Source organism: Lynx canadensis, chromosome E1 (genome assembly GCF_007474595.2).
Source record: "Lynx canadensis isolate LIC74 chromosome E1, mLynCan4.pri.v2, whole genome shotgun sequence".
NCBI classification, from domain to species: Eukaryota; Metazoa; Chordata; class Mammalia; order Carnivora; family Felidae; genus Lynx; species Lynx canadensis.
The window spans coordinates 603,622-622,299 of NC_044316.2; the positions used below are offsets into that span (position 1 = coordinate 603,622).

An 18,678-nucleotide genomic window follows, 5' to 3' on the forward strand; every position below is an offset into this window, starting at 1 on the left:
CTAGGTGTTCTAGGAGTCGGGCGAGGCACTACTCTGTGTGGCTCCGGGCTCTCAGCTCCCGCCTGAGGCAGGCCATGCAGCCCACGCCCGGGGACCAAGGAGAAGCCAGCCCTGGGTAGTTGGTAAAGATAGCACTTTAAAGGCACATCACCAGCGGCCCCAGCCTTTGTTGGGGCGTCGGATGGGGTGGAACTGGCAACTTGGACACAGGGAGTGGGAGGGGGGGGTTCCGGGTCCTTCTGTGGGAACCGGCGGGGGGCTCCGACGCCCTCGGAGAGTGCTCCCTACATCATGGGGTAAGCGATGACGAAATAGTTGAGCTCGGAGTCGATGAGTTTCCTGTACTTCCGGTGGATCTCACGCAGCGTCCTGTCCTCGTCGTTGGTCTCGTACCTGTTCGTGTAAATTCGCACCTGCGCAGCACAGAAACACGACACGCGCACCGTGACTGCGCCAGGCCGGCCCCACGCTGGCCCCAGCCTCGGGCACGCACGGTTGGGCATCGCCGGGCACAGCCCAAAGCCAGCTGCTGGGGAGAGGGGGCTCTGGGCCCCCTCCCGCGCAGGTACCGCCGGAGACAGACCCAGGGCCCCACCTTGAGAGTGCGCAGGGAACACTGCCCTTCCTCCTGGCTCTTCAGGATCCGCTCCACGAACCTGACGTCCAGGAAAGCCCAGATTTTGAAGTAGAACAGCTTCCTGCAGGATGAGACGAGGAAGCACAGTTCCTCGTCCAGGGACTCGTGGTTGTTGTTGAACTCAAACGTCAGTTTCTGGAAAGGCAGCGAAGGGGAGATGGGGTGGGGGGGGGTGCAGTGGGCAGAGATGCTGGGCACCGGCCGGGTCCTCCCACAACACGCCTGCGGCCCGGCTGTGGGTCAGACGACCACGGTGGCCCCAGGGCCACAGGTAACAGACGGGACGTGTGGGTGATTTCACCCAATCTGCAAGAGGCATTTGGAGCTCAGAGCCCGAGTCGCTGGTCCCAGCCCCTCAGCCTCCCGGCCGGGCCACCGGACGGCCACTCACCCCCCCCCCCCTCACGGAAGGACTGTAACAGGCAGGCTTCAAATGAGTTATTGGCACTCAGAGGCCCTCGTTGGTGGTGGTATTTGTATCAGTTGACCTCAATCGTCCCAGCCTCCCTGGAGGTCCTTGGAGGGACACAACGACCCCGATTTTACAGATGGGGAAGCGGCCAGGGGAGAGGGCCGCGCACGCCCCTGGGCTCCTCAGTGACTTGGTGGGTCTGGTCTGGAGTCAGACTCCCGTGTGCTGCTGGGACCCGGTGCCGGGAGGAAGCGGCCTCAGACCCGCCCTCAACCTGGAGAGGCTCCGAGAGGGCACAGAGGGCTTCCCCTGGCGGGTAGCCCACCCAAAAATGCCTCATGCTGCGTGTGCACAGGTGAGCAGTAGCTGTCACCCGCTGTGACGCCGGGGCAGGGGCGGGGGGTGGGGGTGGGGGGACGCAAAGTCCGGGAACATAGCCCGAGCGTCGGTCTGAGTGGGCACAGGCCCGGCCGGGAGCAGGCAGTAGAGGAGAGGCCTCTGCCCTGGGGGAGCCTCCTGGCCCTCGGCCCCCCTACCTGCAGCGTGTGCCGGAAGGTGGGCAGGAGATCCGTCAGCGTGGGCCTCATGGACCAGTCCGGGTCGCTGAAGTAGCAGCTTCTCAGACTGAGGCCCCGAACGGGGATCTCCTGCAGGAGGACCCGGGCCAGGCGCTCGTGCTTCATGACCCGCTCGAAGAAGAAGTTCACCTTGAGGTTGGAGGCGCGCCTGGCCAGCCTGGCCCAGGACATGCCCCAGATGACCTGGCCGTGGGGGTCGTGGACGTGGCACTTGATGTTTATGGTCCAGAGGGTCCTGGCGTTGTTCTCGCACAGGCCGTCCAGCAGCTCGTCCGAGATGCAGTTGTAGTTGAGGCTCAGGGACACCAGGCTGCGGAACGTGGCCATGGTCTTGCTGAACTGGGGGCTGCTGTAGACGGCCAGGTGGCGGCTGAAGTAGTCCTCGATGTTGAGCTGGGACACCAGGCTCTCGCCCCGTGAGCAGCTCAGGGAGCCGAGCACGGCGCAGCCCTGCTCCACGGTCAGCCTGGCCCCTTTCAGGCTGAGGTGATCCAGCTGCCTTCCCGCTTTCCTCAAGAAGCAGCTCAGGCTCTTGATGAGCGAGCCGCGGATGCCGTTCCTCCAGACGGGACGGTCCAGCTCCAGGTGCTGCACGGACAGCGACTTCAGGCGGTGGTTGTCCTTGCCCAGACAGGACAGGAGGCCTCGCATGGTGACCTGGAACTTCTTGGTGAGCACGGCATTGTAAGGGTTCAGAAACTTGATCTCCAGGTGCTCCAGATAGCGGCCAAATTTCTTCACGTACCAGAGAGCCGACTCGAACTCGGACGCGTGCACCCTGGAGGGTCTCCCGCTGAACGTGATGGTCCTGTGCCGCCAGAGGTCAGCCGAGTACATCATCTGGTTCCACTTTCTGCAGACGAGGGCGGCCCGGGACCTGTCCCTGTCTCCCAGCCACCAGAACACGCGACGCAGGCACACGTCGGGCAGGGCGGCCCAGCAGCTCTGGCCTCGGGGCTGGATGGATTGGCTTTCTTCGTCCATCGAGGAGCCGGGGTGTCCAGAGCAGCCGTGCGGTAGGCAGGGGCTCCCAAAAACGAGGAAACAAAAGCGACCGCTCGTCTTCTGTGGGGAGGAAAAAGGAAGCACCGTGACCTGCCGAACAGAAACCAGACCCCCTTGAACGAACTCGCAGCCCGGCCGCACGTGCAGCCCTTCCGTGAGGGGTGAGCCTCGCCCTGAAGGCCCGCAGAGACCCAGGCCGTCGGGGTCTCTCAGACACACGCACACCGGGACCCGCGCCCAGCACAGTCCCAGGAGTGAGAAGCCTGGGGACAGGGCTGTTCAGAGGAGGCGGCATCTGGGAGGGGCTTCACGGGCTGCGTGGGAGCCGCGAGGCAGCCCAGGTCGGCCTGGCGGTGCTGGAGGAGAGCGGACGCACTCTGGGCAGAGGGGCACCGTGGCGCAAAGCCACAGAACTGGGAACGAATGGGATCTGTTCACGTGCGGGGAACTAAAAATTGTCACTTCACTTGTGGGGGTGGGGGTTGGAGCCGGAACAGGGGGGAGGTGCCGGGTCAAGGGGCCCCGGAGCGATGCAGACAGAGGCTGCGTCCTAGGGGCCAAGACTGGAATTCCGACATGCCGGGTCCCCTTCTGGGGACGGGGACCCTGGCTTCTTGGCACCGAATTGCCGATGGGGGTGTTTGCATTCAAAGGCTTAGCGGCACATCAAGGGTCACGGGCGGAGAGCCTCCCATGAGGCCGCTGGGGCCGGGCAAGGGCCAAGGATCCTGCGCCCACAGGTGTTGTCAGTCTGACGTTAGAAAGGACCCTCCAGGGAGGGGGAGGATGAGTGGCCAGAGCACACTTTGGGCTCCGAGCCTGGGGCTAGCGCAGCGGGACCGCGGGGATGCGTGGGTTTACGCGTTCTTTGCGGGACACGGTGACTGGGAACGTAGAAGTGGGGACGACCTGGCAGCCGGGCTGCAGGCGAGACCTCTGCGAAGCTAGGGAGGCCCCGGGAGGGCCCGGCCACCGCCCACCTGGGGTGCTGGGCCCTGGGACTTTCTACAGGGGCCATCTGCTGAGGTTTCCTGACGGTTTGATTTCCACGTTTCCCTGGCCTGAAACTTCTCCTCTTTCCCTCTCCCTGTCTCTCCCAGAGGCCCCGCTCTTCAAGCTGGCGGCCCTGTGGCCCCGGAACGCTTCTGCCGGCCACTTGACCAAGTGGTCCGAGATTATCCTCACGGCTCACGAAACCGCAGGGCCGGAGGAGCTCTGGGAAGTATGTCTTTACAGATGGAAACTGAGCCCCAGAGGGGTGAGGGCGCCTGCCTGTGGTCACACAGCCCTCAGGAGCCGAGGGACGCGTTAATCGCATTTCTCAATGCGGGACGGACATGTGTCTGCGCGTGAGCTCGTGAGCGTCGCTCACTTGCTCTCCGTGCCTGTCCCCCGCTGCATCAAGGATCTGCGTGCAACCGTGGTGGGCGTCCGTGCCGCTCTCCTCTCGGCTCTCCCTGTGACGGACCCCCGGGCGCCCCCGACGGTGGTGACGTGTGGGAGGCTGGTTCTGCTGGGTCCTCTGGGGCCCGGCGCCCTCCCCCACCTCCGGATCCAGGCAGACCTGCACGCGGGATTTGGCAGCGGCCTGGCCCCGTCCAGGGTTCCCCTCTCTCCCGTGTCCGTCCCTGACGAGATCCTCGTCCCAGCCTGTCTCCCACGGGACTCACACACCCCTTGAGACCAGGGACGGCCTCATTCTTGTGAGTCGCACTTGCACACTGAACAAAGGAAGAGAGAGGGTCGTCTCTTTGTTCACAGAACTGGGTCCCCAGCGCTTTGCTTGGAGCTAGGCGCGTGAGAGAGGCCAAGCCACTCCCAGAGCTGAGCAAAAGCCTTTGCCCTAGCAGTCACTGGGCGCAGGAGCTCTCAGACACGGAACCGCGGGGTGGTGCGGGCAGAACCGATCCGCGGGCTGGGAAAGCCAAAAGCCACAGTCGGTACTGGGCACATCCTCCCCTCCTAAACGACCTGGCCAGCCGCAGGCGGTGGAGCTCAGAGGTCGGGTCCTGGTTCCATCAGTTGCTAGGGATGACCTCGGGCAAGTTAATTTTCTCTGTGCCTCAGTCTCCACATCTGAAAACCAGGGATAATAGTGGCGCCTCTGTCTTAGCGGCGGGAGGATTAAATGAGCTGATCCGTGCAGGTGCCCGGTGCGTATCAGAGGCTATACCGCGTTTGCGCCTGGTAAGTGGAGGCCAAGGCGCTTCTGGGGGAGGTCCCTGCTGGGCGCGGTGAACACACCCAGTTTGCAGGTGGGGAAACAGAGGTGTTGCAACTTGGGAAAGTCTCCCCGCGAACGCCCGCAGAGAGCGGGAAGGGATCGGAACCCACCCCAAGGGCTCACAGACCTGTCCCCCAGGCGGGGAGCTGCCAGCCCGGGAAGAAACCTAAGGAAGCCGCGTCACCCACGGCCCGGAGGTGCCCGAGGACGCCTGTTTCCAGGAGGAGGCGGCAGGGGCCCCATTACCCGCTCACCGCGCCCCGCTCGTTGCGCCCGGTTTGGGCTGCGGGGACCGCAAGCCGCCCGCCTGCTCCCGCGCCTCCTGCGCTCCGACGCCGACTCCGCGCAGGCCTCCGGGACGCGCGCCCTCGCTGGCGATGAGCCTTTGTGACGCGCCCAGGCCTGCGGGCCTCCGCTGTGCCCTGGGCGCGAGGCCCCAACCCGGGGTCGCCAGGGTCCCCGCGGTGCGTGCAGGGGGCCGGACGGCCCCGCCAAGTGTCCCGGAACGCGCGCCGGGGTCTGGGGGGACCTGGCCCGGGGGTCCCGGGAGGGCGGTTCCCTGCGCAAAGGTGCGTGGGGCGGGGCTGGGGGTCCGTGGGGGGGGGGTGGGCTCCGGGAATACGAAGGGGGCAGGTTCAGGCACCAGCGGGGAGGGGGCCGGAGAGAGTACTGGGGGCCGGGGCCGGGTCCGCGGGGTGGAGGAGGGGGGGCGGGGTCTGGGCCGTGGATGGGGCTCGGGGTTGGGGAGGCCCAGAGGGCAGAGGGCCGGGGTCACAGAGTCGGAGGCGGAGCGCAGGGTAGGGGCGGGGTCCGGGCGTGTCTGGGGGCTGCGTGCGCGCGACTGAGGGTGGGCTTCCCTCTGCGATGGGGAAGAGGCTGTGCGGGAGCTCGGTGCCCGGCCCTGTGGGAGGAGGCGCTGCGCTCGCCCCCCCCCCTTTCCTTTCCCCGACTCGGAAGTGGTTCCCACGGGAAAACCTTGGCCCATCTGACTCACCTAAGATAAGGCGTGAGTGGGTGTCTAACGCACCCACTTTCCATGGCCCTCCCCTCCCCGGCCGCCCTAGGGTGTCCCTAAAGGCCAGGCAAAAAGGCGGGGGGGGGGGTGGTGGTGCATGTGGGCCTCTGACACCAGCCTCCCGGCTCCGGTGTGCGTCCTGAGCCCCGGCCTGCCCCCGGCAGCCGCATCCTCCCTGCCTCCTTCCGTTTCTGCCTTTCCCTGCGCGTTGTCCCTTCCTGTCCTGCCCGCTCCTAGCGCCGCGTCTCTGACCGGGAAGGACCAGTGAGGAATCTCAGGAAAGGTGGACAGCTGCCAGAGAGGGTATTTCAGTCTCCAGAGACAAGCCTGGGTTCCCCAGGTGTCCAGACTACAGCCCAGATGTCCCATCCACGTGCCTGACACCTGGGATTCCCAGGCCCAAGAGCCGGGGGCCTCTCTCCTGGTTTGTCTGCGGCTGCTGGCAAACCAGTATCTCCGTTCGAAGGAAAATAGTTAAACCTTTTCTTGTAAGAGGAAAAAACCCAAGAAGAAAATCCTTCCCTTTTCATAAGGAAAGACTGCCAAAGGGGGGGGGGGGGGCGCAGGAAGACGGTGTAAAACGCAGTCTTCTCCATCTGTGCACCTTTTCTGTTCCAGGTTAGCGGGAGGTTCTCATTCGGTTTCCTTTCCGTGAAGCCGGCCGCCAGCATTTCTCCTGAAGAAATGCGTATAGAAAACTGGTGTGTTTAAAGTGCAAAAGCCAGTTCCTGGGCTATGTCTCCGTGCTGCTGTCCCCGGTCCCCAAAGCACAAACCCTGAGCTGCAGGTGGCACCGAGGAGACACGGAGGAACCTTCTGGGGGCTTGGGACAGGAGGGACAGACTAGGGAAGCCACACTGTGCCCTCTTATGTGGCTGTTAAGAGAGAAGAGCCACATCATCTGGCCTGGAGACATGTCCTTGGGTGTTTGGGGTCAGAGGGACAAAGCAGTGTTTATAGTGGGACTCCCAGTGTGTGTGTTTATATAATCGGGTTGCCAGAAGAGATGTAGGGTTCCCCGTGAAATTTCAGTTTCAGGGCCACATTTTTCTAGTATAACTGCGTCCCATGCAATTATTCTGTAACTGTTTCTGTCCCAAGTAATGCATTTTTACTTGCTGGATCTGGCAACCCTGTGACGTACGGGTGGGGGAAAGCGTGGAAAGCAAAGGCGGATCGTGGGTGGCCAGGGTGTGCGGCCCCAGTACCCCCGCCAGCTGTGGAGCTCACCACCTTTGCAAAATGGTGCCCTCGTGTGCTCGTAGAAGTAGCTGAAGAAGTTAGAAAGGAACGTTTAGGTCTTTTTTTTTTTTTCTTTGTAAGGAGCGTGTGTCATATATGAAGAAAAAAGGCAAACGGCAGAGGAATGAGTATAGTGAGATAGTATATGGGGAATGAGAAAACAATTTAAGCCCCACGTGAACTTGTCCGGGTTTGCATGAGCGAAGGGAAAGTGTTCCGAGCATACTGACCAGACTGCCGGTGTGGGTGTCCTAGGGCCCCGGGGCGGGGAGGGGAGGTTGTCAGCTTTCCCCTCGTGTGTGACATTATATCAGCCGGTTACAACCACATCTCGTACTTCTGTGTTTTGAAAAACATCCGATAATGAAAGCTTGTGGTCACTGCTGCTTTTGTCTTTTATTTTCCAACTTTTTTTTTTTTTTTTTTTTTAATTTTTTGGGACAGAGAGAGACAGAGCATGAACGGGGGAGGGGCAGAGAGAGAGGGAGACACAGAATCGGAAACAGGCTCCAGGCTCTGAGCCGTCAGCCCAGAGCCCGACGCGGGGCTCGAACTCCCGGACCGCGAGATCGTGACCTGGCTGATGTCGGACGCTTAACCGACTGCGCCACCCAGGCGCCCCATGCTTTTGTCTTTTAAATGAGGCCTCCGGTGTGTAAGCTTCGGAACTCCGTCCACCTGGATTCCACGCTGGATCCTGCCTCCCTTTCCTCGTATGATCCCAGGGAAGCTCCCCGTCGGCTCCGTCTAGCTTCCTTGGCTGATTAACCATTTGTAAAGAGCTTCCTGTTGAACCACGTTTCACACGATGGGCCAGTAGCTCCAATGCCAACTCTTATTATTACTAGGAAATAATTTAGGATGTAAAAACTTAGCGGCTACAAACCCCGATCTGCTGGAGGCAAGCCACGACAGCTTGGATCCCACCCAGGACTTGTGCTCTCTGGGCCTCCGCTGCCCACTCCACCACGAGAGCCGGCCCGGTGCCCTCCGCTTCGTTCCCTCCCTCAGCACGCGTGCAGTGCTCGCGGCGTCCGTCCCCGGGCTCGGAGCCGGAGGCACACGCTCAGAGATCCGGCTCAGCCTTCGAAGGCGGCCGGTCTCCGGGAGCTCACGCGACGAAGCAGGTATCGGGTGCTCTGAGAGACTTCACTTGGGCACGCGGAAGAAGGGGCCTGGAGAAGGGCTGGCGGCCGTGTCTGCAAACATCCGGCAGCTCTTGGGGGGGTTAAAAACACGGTCCAGATAGTTCACGGCCAGGTAAGGAGAGAGAACAGAGGCAGGGCTGGTGTTGATTCAGGGTCACACTGAGAACTGTGCTCGGGCTGTGCCAGGCTGCTCCCACGGTCTTCTGCGGGCGGACACGGGCTGTGCTCACACCGCAGAGGCGGGCTCACCGTTTTGCTTGTGCCCCCTTGCCGCTTGCTTGGTTGAATTTTCAGAAAGAGGAAGAGACTCCCTATTCTCCATCTCTGGACAGACGTCTTTCTCTGCCTTGGAGGTTGGATCCTCAGTGCTTTGACTTGGGAGGGGTGCAGAGAAAATGTCTCACAGACTCTGGGATCCCACATTTACCCTGCAGTTGTGAGTGATGCGGTGTACTACAACAATGGCTTTGGCTTTAACAGTCGGACAACACGATAAAACTAGATAACCCCAAAGCTCCTGCTACGCGCATGTAGAAATGCCTGGTGAGACGTGGCAAACATTTAAGCCAACAGCTGACTTTAAAAGAAGGAAAGTTTAAAGGTCCACGTCCAGGAATGAAGGCCTGACCTTTTAAGCACATGCACTTACGGAGGAGACGTGGGTCCCCATGTCATAATAAGGGCTTGGACGAGAGAGAAGTCCTGTCCACAACAAGTTGGTGGGGGTGGGGGGCTGGAAGTAAGCTTCCCCTTCCCCTGCACGGAGCTGGGAGCCTGGAGGCTACACTTGTGGCTAAGAGAGAAGAACCAGTTCAGTGGAAGGGGAACGTGGCATGCCAGCTCGTCTACACTGGGCTGGGATCTGAGCGTGGGGAAGAAAACACTCACACTCCTGAAACCTCAGAATCACGGGCGCACGCCATCATGTACTTGGGGTTCAGAACTTACATTAGCCTCGTGGTCCGGGACCCCCATCATAAGAATTAACATAAAATGGGACGTCTGGCTGAGCAATCAGAAAAATCCTCGGAAGGTACATCAGCTCAAAACTAGGTCATTCTTCCAGGTAGAGTCCCACTGAATGGAGGCTCAGGGTTCAGACTCACAAGGAAACACTCTTCCTTGAGTGAGAGTCAGAGGCAAAGGCAAGAGCAGGGCCGTTCTCTGGAAACTTCAGAAAATAGAACTGTAGGAGACAGACTGTAAAATAAGCTGATTGGAAAGGATTAAGACAATCGATGTATCTGAGCGATGAATATTATATCATATTAGCTTTCTACTTTCATATTTGTTTGAAAATTTTTGTAATACCCCTAAAAGGCTTAAGGTAGTAGAGGGACTCTATTGCCATCCAAGCTATCCTTTTCAGGCATAATAGGGTCTCAAAAATTAGCTTTCTGTGCCTTCTTTCTTAAGAAACTCTTTGAGGATATGCTCTAGCAAAGAAGGGGCAAAACAAGAAAGAGAATGACCTGAACCTGAAATTTGGGAACAGAACTCGACACTGGAGAGGGTGGAAGAAATTCCCAGAATGATAGCTATTCATCAGGTCTGGGGAACACATGCCCCCAAAATGAAATGGACAGAAGACTACTGTGTTTGATTATGCCAAGGGGAAATCTTTCTAATCCAGTAGAAAATTCTAGGAATGATTTATATTTACCTACGAAGAGAAGAAAATGAAAAGTTGGAGCAATAATCAACTCCAGGAAAAACAAAAAGTTACGGAAGAAAGTAGATATAATCATAATTTGTGTGGTGTCATCATTTATAGTATTTACACAGTCATAGTAATTTAATGTTGAATGCTGATTTAACCAGCATGGGAGAGCGGAGAGAGAGAAGCCTGGCAGTGTGTATAGGATCGGTGGTATAAGAGAGAGAAATCCGTATCCCTACATCCTTATGGATTAATTGATAATACCTAAAATTGAAAGCAAAAAAACAGCAGCATAAGAAGGTGCTTGAGAAGTATAGAGATAAATACCAGAAGAAACAGTCCAAAAGGTTGGAAAGCAGAGTATTTGCGTGTGGGGCGAGGGTAGCATTAAGGAGGTAGTGGCGTTTAAGTGGCCACAGTATTAAGTACATTACATGATATGTTGGCAGTTGACCGATGGCGTAGAAAAGCGCCTCTGTGTGCGTGTGGATGCTGGTCCGGTGGCACATCCGTGGTGAGTGCCCACGGGTGTCCTCGGGAAGCACTAGACAGCCCCCTTGACCTCAAGAGAGAGGCTCCGGGAAGCTGTGCGGCCAGCAAATGGCAGAGCGGAGCTGAAATCGCGGACCTCCAGCCCCAAGTTGGTGTGTGGGAACCTCTGGTCGCCAGTTCGAAGGGGAGGCCTCCACCACGTCTTGTTCACCAAGTATCTCCCGATTCCAACGCAAGACCACGTACGGATGGAGAAAGCCCCAGCGGTGAGGGGAACAGGCATACTGGTGAGTCCGTGCACCGCTGAGCCCGGGACCCGCGTGGCTGGGGCTCCCCGAGCTGGGAACGCTGGGGATCTTGTGGAGGGGCATTTCTGGGGGAGGGGGGAGGCCACAGGCTCCCCGGTGATCCTGATGCTGGTCCACGGGCCACACCTCGAAAAGCCGGCACCGCGAGGCCGAAGCTCCAAATGCCTGTCAGCGGACGGACGGAGCGTGAGGGGTGGCTGCCCAAAGGCCACAGGACGGATGCCGTACGATGCGGGTGGACCTTGAAAACCTTCTCCGTCCACTTATTCTACGACTCTGTTCATATGAAGTATCCAGAACAAACAAATCCAGAGACAGAAAGTGGATGCGTCGCTGTCAGGGGCTGGGGACGGAGGGGGTGGGGCGCGGCTAAGGAGTAGGGGGTTCCTCTTCGGGGTGATGAAAATGTTCTGGAATAGGCAGTGGTGGTGGTCGCGTAACACGGTGAATTTTGTGTGTGTTTTAGCACAAGAGGGAAGGACGTAGGTCGGCCTCGGGTCTCCTTAGTCGTGGTGCTCTCTAGCTCTCTGAGTCCGACCCCAGAGAGTGTGACATCCCTGGTCTGGCATGTGGCCGGGGCTGTGGAGGCTGAGAGAGGTCCCGGGGGATTCTGAGGTGCGGGGATGCGGCGTGCCGCGGGTGTAGGAGGGAAGGCTGGCTCTGAGTCCCGGGGCCGGGGCTCCGAGCTGAGCCTTGGCCTCTGGCCTTTCCATCAGAGCAAGAAGAAGACGGGAGCGGATGAGCTCGCTGACATGTCTGGAGGTGCAGGTGCACAGGGTGGGGACAGACACCAGGAGCTCGTGGAAGAAAGATGGGCTGCGTTGCTGCAGAGGAGAGAGGGGCAGAGGGCAGAGGTCCCCGTCACCACCCTGGCCCTGGATGAACTCGTCAGATGGAGGGGACCCGGCCCCAGGAGTGAGGCTGGGGCAGGGGGCCGGGGGGCCAGGATGCCGTGGGCGAGCGTGCGGGGCAGCCCCCCCCCCCCCGACCCAGGTGCCGGTAAGCTTCACCTGGAAGAGAAGTGGTGACGGTCTGCGGGACGGGGGCCTCGGGGTTGCGGGGACAGGACATGAGGCCACACACGTGCCCCCATGCTCACGTGAGAGACCCCTCCTAGTGCGTACCCCTGAGGTCTCAGAGCCTTCCCCAGCCCGGAGCAGCCATGCTAACGGAGGGCTGCGAACCACCGTACTGAGGGAAAGGCCCGGATCGGACTCCGGTCTCCCGCCTGACTCTTAAATTCAGGCACCGAACCAGAGACCCCACGGTGGGCTCTCCAGGCTTATGCCAAGCATCTTGCAGGCACTGTCTCGTTTCGTCGCCCAGCTGGTCTGGTGTAAGCGTTAACAGCCCCATTTTGCAGCTCTAGAAACGGAGGCACAGGGAGGTTATGTAATTTGCCCAAGGTCACACGGCGAGTGTCAGAGCTGGGTTCAAACAAGGTTGGTGTGACTCCAGGACTTGGGTGCCCGAGCAAGTCACAGCCCACCTTGTTGGACACGTGGGCAGGGGGCGCCGGGCCAGGAGAGACCCGGGTCAGCCTCTCGGTTCCTTCCTCGATCCCGACGACCTTTGCTGCCCCCCCTGTCCGTCTCCTGGGGCTCTGGTGAGTATTGACAGTAATGAAAAAAATGAGACGTCACAGGGGTGTCCTGTATTCCACGGAGACCCCGGGACGGAGGGGTGGCTGAGACCCAAAAGGGGGCACGTGGTGAGGCCTCCCGGTGGGAGAGGGGCGAACTGGAAGTGACCCCGAGCTTTCTCGTCCACATCCTACTTTTCTTCCAAGATGCTTCCTCTTTCCAGACTGTCCCGCCCCGCTCCCCCCCTTCCCCTGTGGACGACTCCTATGTTACCACTGGTCGGGGCCGCCCTCCTTTGCCCCGGCTGTAGTTAGCTGCTGGTCTGTCTGCACGAGTGATTGGAGAGTCAAGGCCTCTCCCGTGCGGCTTTCTGATCGGTCGCCTTCCGCCAGAGGGACCCGCGTGTGGTGCCCAGGTGCCTGTGGCGGGAGGTCGGGCGCTGGCCGGCCTGAACGGGCGTGAAGGGTGCGCGTCTGAGGCAATTAGAGCGGGAAGTTAGAAGCCCCCTCCCAGACCCCGAGGGCTCTCCAAGCAGCAGGACGGCCGTGGTCCTTTGATTTTAAACATAACTCATGACTGTGTCACTAACGCACCAACATGCTTCCACTGAAAAAACATTAGAATATTACAGACAAAGCGAGAATTCTTTCTGACCGCCGGGCCCGCTGCAGAGCCACCGCTGAGCGGGTGAGTGGGCGCTTTCTGGCTGGCACCGAAGCCTGTCCCCATTCCCACCACGACGAGAGCGGGTCCGCGGGCTCGCATGACTTCATCGTTCAGCCAGCCGGCCCTGGCTGGCCACCAAGCCTCCCCAGCCTCGTCCCGTAAAACACTAGATGCAAAACGCCCCGCGTGAGCTTAGGACTCCTCTCCAGGCCACTGTGGCCGCCCGCTTGGCGGCTGTCCAGCCGTGGGACGGGAGGGGTCCGGGCTGCCACGGAAGCCCCGCCCCTGACCTGAGTCGTGCAGATGTCCCCTTCCGCGGGGAGGAGGGCACGGGGGCAGTGGGCTGGACCAGGTACCGGGATAAGGGCGCTCGCCTCCGCGTGTGGACTTGAGGGCAAGTGAGAGACTGTGTGTGAGGGGGCTCCGGGGCCACGGGAGGCAGGAGGGAAAATCACAACAGGAAGATTTCAGTCGTCGGCCTCGAGAACCGTCTCGGGCGTTATTCCTCCGGGACCGCTACGCTAAGGGGAATGATGTAACGGCAGAGGCATTTCGCTTCCCAGACGGAAATTACACGGTGTGATTGCGCCTGCCCCTCGGTGGTGCCTTTGGGAGGATCCTGTGGTCAGAATGGACCCGGGCCCCGCGAGACGCGATGGTGGAGGCCGCTGTCTGCCGGAGGGAGTGTGTGGGGGTGGGAGTTTCTTTTTCAGGCCGCATGCAATTGCACGAAATGACCGGTCTCTGGATGGAATTCAAGCCCCGGAATCTCTGTGTTTGTGTTTGGGGCCGACCCCGGGGCCCCGATGGGCAGCGGAGTCCGGGGGTGCCCTCCCGGCTGCTGCTCGGCCGGCAGGCGCGGGAGGGGAACCTTGTCATTAGGCCCCTGGCGAGAAGCCGCGGCTCCAGGACTCCGTGTGTGCCCTGGGCCCCGGTACTCTCCTGCCCTTCGTCTGTCTGAGGTCTCTCTTCACACACTGGTGACAGCACCTGCTGCACCCTCCCCGGGCTCCCCGCCCCCCCAGCAGACACGCCCCTCCTTGTCCCCAGACGGGCATTTTCCCGGGGCCCTGAGGGGCACTTCAGGGTCGGTGTTCGGGGGCCTCCGGTCTCACTGACACAACGGCCGCCTTTGCTGCTGCCAAACTCCGTGTCGGGGGACACGGGACAAATGACAACGCACGTCGAGTCTGTTCCTGTCACTCGTCTGGGGCGGAAGAGAAAAAATTCAGACCCAGGCATCTCTTTACTGTCAGTAAAGAGCCAATATGTGCGTGTCGTCGGGAAAAGTAAGGCGGGGCAGCAGGCGGAGGCGGTAGGAAATGACCTTACAAGGCAGGAGGCACAGTCGGGGTTGAATTATTTCCTTATCCTGCTTTGTTTCACGAGATACAGTAGAGAGGGGCTAGGCTCCTGAATTTTCCACTTTCTTTCATTGATTAATTAATTTGACAGCCAAAAGGCCTTTAAACACCTGGCTCGGGGGCTGTGCGCTCAGAGCGCCCGCAGGCCAGAGGGGTAAAGCCCAAAGCGAAGGAATGCACGTGAACTTTGTAAATGCCGAGAAATCATCTCACCAGGGAGGTGAGCAGGGATGCTGGAGGCGGTCAGGTCTGACTGCCCTCGTGCGGAGGTGAGGCCTGAGAGTGTGTGCGCGTGTGCGTGTGCATGCTGTGAATAGATCCGGAGAGATTTTTGAAAAGATGCTTCAGGAACAAGAAGAGAACGCAAAACAAAAGACTATTGTTAATTGGAAATGAACAATGTGATAGTGGAAAAAAAAAAAAACAGCTCAATAGGAATCTTGGAAGGTGAAGTTGAGGGAAACAGAAAGGAAGACACAATCAAAGAAATAATTTAACAAAAATCTCCAGAACGAAAGGACGTCAGTTTGCTAAGCTTAACACACACACAAAACTAAACATTCGATACGAAAATTTCAGAACCCTGGGGACAAGCCTGTCAATTTCCAGAGAGGAAAATACAGCAGGTTCCCTTAAAACTAACCCAGAGCAAGAATGGACTTAGAGTTTTGATAAAAACACTGGATGTTGAAAGACAGAGGAGAAAATTCTCTCACATTTCTGAGGGAAAGCGGTTTTCAGCATAGAGTTCTTCACTCGGCCACACTGCTCATTGAGGAGGGGTGTCGTGTGAGGACATCTTTGGTGCTGGGGCTCCTGGCTCAGTGGGTTCAGCGTCCGACTTCGGCTCAGGTCACAGTTCGTGGGTTTGAGCCCCGCATCGGGCTCTGTGCTGACAGCTCAGAGCCTGGAGCCTGCTTCGGATTCTATGTCTCTCTCTCTCTCTGCCTCTCCTCTGTCTCTCAAAAATAAATAAACATTAAAAAAATTTTTTTTAGGGGCACCTGGGTGACTCCGTCGGCTAAGCATCCAACTTTGGCTCAGGTCATGATCTCGTGGCTCGTGGGTTCAAGCCCCACATTGGGCTCTGTGCCGACAGCTCGGAGCCTGGAGCCTGCTTTGGATTCTGTGTCTCCCTCTCTCTGTGCCCCTCCCCTGCTCAGGCTCTCATTCTCTCTCTCTCTCTCTCTCTCAAAAATAAAAGGGTAAAGAAAAGACGTTTTTGGTGCTTTGTGGGACTGATTTTACACTGAGTTATTTGGGGCACGTACGTGTTCATCTGCAGGCATATACTTTTCCCCTTACGAACCGTCCTTGCCTGGATTTAGTGTTAAAGTTGTCACAATATGCGCGTATTTGTAAACGACACTGCCACCCGCCAGCCACCCCCCCCCAGCCCCCAAGCTGGAAAACTGAAAGTCATACTGGCTTTTCCCTTTCCCTCCCTCCTCCTTCAGCCAGGCTTTGTTGAGCACCTACTATGTGTGAGGCAGGGGTGAACAGGGCAGTGGACACATTCTTGCTCCCTCAGCTCGTGTTCTAGTCGGGGACGGACCCGATCAAAAGCTGTGGGGAGAGGTGAGAAGAGACGCGCAGAGGGGGCTGTGAACTGTGCCCGGAGACGCCGTTGATGCGGGCGGACGGGAAAGGCCTTCTCACCTGGAGGCGGGAATCAGAGGTGGGGAGGCAGCGAGGGGCACGTCCTGTGGGTAGGCGCCTGGAAAGTTCTCCAGGACGAAGGGCCCGGCATCTGCAAAGACCCCACGGCGGGAGCAGGTGTGGTCTGTTGGGGTGAGCAGCTGGAATAGAGCGGGCTCGCGGCGGGGACGCACGTGCTGGGACGCCAGGCCCCACGACACCTTGACCACTTCCGGTTGAGGGCCACGGTGAGCGAGGTGGAAAGTTAACGAGGGTTTTCATCAGCGGGGAGAGGTGGCTGAGGTCATCTGGGGGCGTGCTGCGGACGCACAGGAGAGGTAGCGGGGAAGCAGGGAGGCTGCGGGCTGGGATGGGGCGGTCCCCGTGGGGGTGAGGACACGGAGGCATTCGGCTGCACTGGGGACCCCATTCCCAGGTTGGAGAACAGCCAGAGCAGCGGCGGGTGCTGGGGGGGGGAGCTCTGCCCATACGGGGACAGTTTACGTGTCGGGCGCGTGTAGGGGTTCAAGGGGAGCCAGCAGGGAGGCGGCTGGAGACGCAAGTCTGTTCCGGAGGAGGCCGGGGGTGGCCTGGAGATGGACCCACGTCATAGAGATGACAGTGAGCCAGCCCACTGACCAAGTCGGGAAGGAACTCAGCCCTGGGATTCTCGAATGTTCAGAGCTTTACGAGACATAGCAGCAGGGCCCAGGGACGAGCCACTAGGGTGGGAGGGACCAGAGAGTGGGGGCCCCGGGGCTGGAGGGAGGGGGGATGGGACGGAGAGCTCGGTCGTGGGGGGCCCCCGGGGGTGGAGGGGAGGGGCCGCGGAAGGGAGAGCTTGGTAGTGGGGGGCCCGGAGCTGGTGGGGAGGGGCCGCGGGGGGGTAGAGATCTCGGTCCCCCGGGGCTGGAGGAGGGTGATGGGAGGGAGAGCTCGGTCGTGGGGGGCCCCGGAGGTGGAGGGGGGGCCGCGGGGGGGGGATAGCTCGGTCGTAGGGGTCCCGGGGCTGGAGGGGAGGGCCGCGGAAGGGAGAGCTTGGTAGTGGGGGGCCCGGAGCTGGTGGGGAGGGGCCGCGGGGGGGGAGAGCTCGGTCGTGGGGGCCCCGGGGCTGGAGGGGAGGGGCCGCGGCGGCGGGGGGGAGAGCTCGGTCGTGTCAGGTGCTGCCAGGAGCAAGTCAGTGCAGACCCTATGGGGTCACTAGAACCAGCGGGGGGACACTGGTCAGTTTGTCCCAGTGTAGTTATGGCAACAGAAGCCACATTGGCCTGGATTTAAGGGTGGGAGGAGAGGTTGGGGGCCGCGGGTGTAGACCAGTGGTTCTAGTTCTCTGTTCCTGGGAGGCAGGAGTGTAGTGGTCAGTCTGGGAAGGTGGAGAAAAGCAGGTGTAACGGGGGAGCAGGGGGGGAGGCCTTGCAGTGACAGGGGTGGTGCTGAGCCCCTCGTGGAGGGTCTGTCAGTAGGGAGAGGACGTCGTGGGTGCTGTCCCTCCATGCGCATGACCCAGGTCTCACTCGGGATTCCGAACAACTTTCTTTGTTACAAGCAAACCCCGCACAAGGGGTGCCCGGGTGTCCCGGTCAGTTAAGCGTCCGGCTTCAGCTCAGGTCATGATCTCACAGTTTGTGGGTCCTGCCCCGCGTCGGGCTCTGGACTGACGGCTCGGAGCCTGGGGCCTGCTCCGGATTCTGTGTCTCCCTCTCTCTGCCCCTCCTCCTCTCTCTCTCTCTCTCTCTCTCTCTCTCTCTCAAAAATAAATAAACATTAAAAAAATTTTTTAGGGGCACCTGGGTGGCTCAGTCGGTTGAGCCTCCGACTTCGGCTCAGGTCACGATCTCACGGTTCGTGAGTTTGAGCCCCGCGTCGGATTCTGTGTCTCCCTCTCTCTCTGACCCTCCCCCGCCCGTGCTCTGTCTGCCTCTGTCTCAAAAATAAATAAACATTAAAAAAACATTTTTTTTTAATGTTTAAAAGAAAACGCTGCACAACATGATTTTGTCACTTAATTCAGCAGAAGAGACCGCTATCTGGCGTCTTTAACAACAAAATGCAATGTGCCATAAAAGCACACGTTCCGGCCATGGAAATCAGTGCTTTCCTCCTCCCCATCGATGGACGGACCTGACAGAGAGGAGAAGAAAAGGACTCAGGAAAAGAATTCCATGGCATTCAGCGCGAAGGGAACTGAATAATTAGGGCAAAGGGGAAATTTTGAGACGTCCGGGAGCCCAGAGGGACCCGCGTGCCAGCCCGTCAAGCCAGCGTCACTCGTTCACGACACGAAACTTTGGACCCGGCACTGACCTGGAAGGGGGATCAAAGTGCACATTCTACCCGGGATGTCACTGATGGACACAGCGATAAAAGCAAAACAAAACTCACCTCGCTCCAAAACACACGGTTCGGCCGCTCTCCGCCCCCGGGCTCTGGGGTGGGGTGGCTTAACTTTCTGTTATTTCGTCCGAAAGGCTGTTTCCTCTCTCTTACGCCTGGAGCCTCACTCCTGCCGTTCTGGTGCTCCGTGTGTGTGCAGGCCCCTCCGAAAACGTCACACACGCTCACTTTGCCACACTCAAAATATGCGAGGAAGCGCGGGGACCACACGGTGGACACCCCTGTGTCCCCCGCGAGGTCATAAAACGTTTCAGACACAGTGCGGGCCCCGCTCCGAACAGCGGCCGCCTCCCCAGTGGGTTAAGACTAGAG

At 59.5% G+C, this 18,678-nt stretch overlaps 1 protein-coding gene across 1 annotated transcript; it reads right to left on the reverse strand.

Annotated features, from left to right (window-relative positions):
• Window positions 1-284: 284 nt before the first annotated feature.
• On the reverse strand, window positions 285-2,611 carry FBXO39 (F-box protein 39). Its single transcript, XM_030294953.1, has 3 exons — window positions 1,586-2,611; window positions 596-772; window positions 285-413 (listed from the first exon to the last, which is right to left on the reverse strand). The coding sequence occupies exons 1-3, from the start codon at window positions 2,609-2,611 to the stop codon at window positions 285-287; spliced, it is 1,332 nt and encodes a 443-aa protein (XP_030150813.1).
• Window positions 2,612-18,678: the final 16,067 nt, after the last annotated feature.

Coding starts and splice junctions, on each gene's coding strand:
- FBXO39 (XM_030294953.1), bottom strand. CDS start 2,611: ATGGACGAAGAAAGCCAATCCATCCAGCCCCGAGGCCAGAGCTGCTGG. Junction 773..1,585: donor CCTTCCGGCACACGCTGCAG/GTAGGGGGGCCG, acceptor CTGCCTTTCCAG/AAACTGACGTTTGAGTTCAA. Junction 414..595: donor GTTCCCTGCGCACTCTCAAG/GTGGGGCCCTGG, acceptor TGTGCTGCGCAG/GTGCGAATTTACACGAACAG.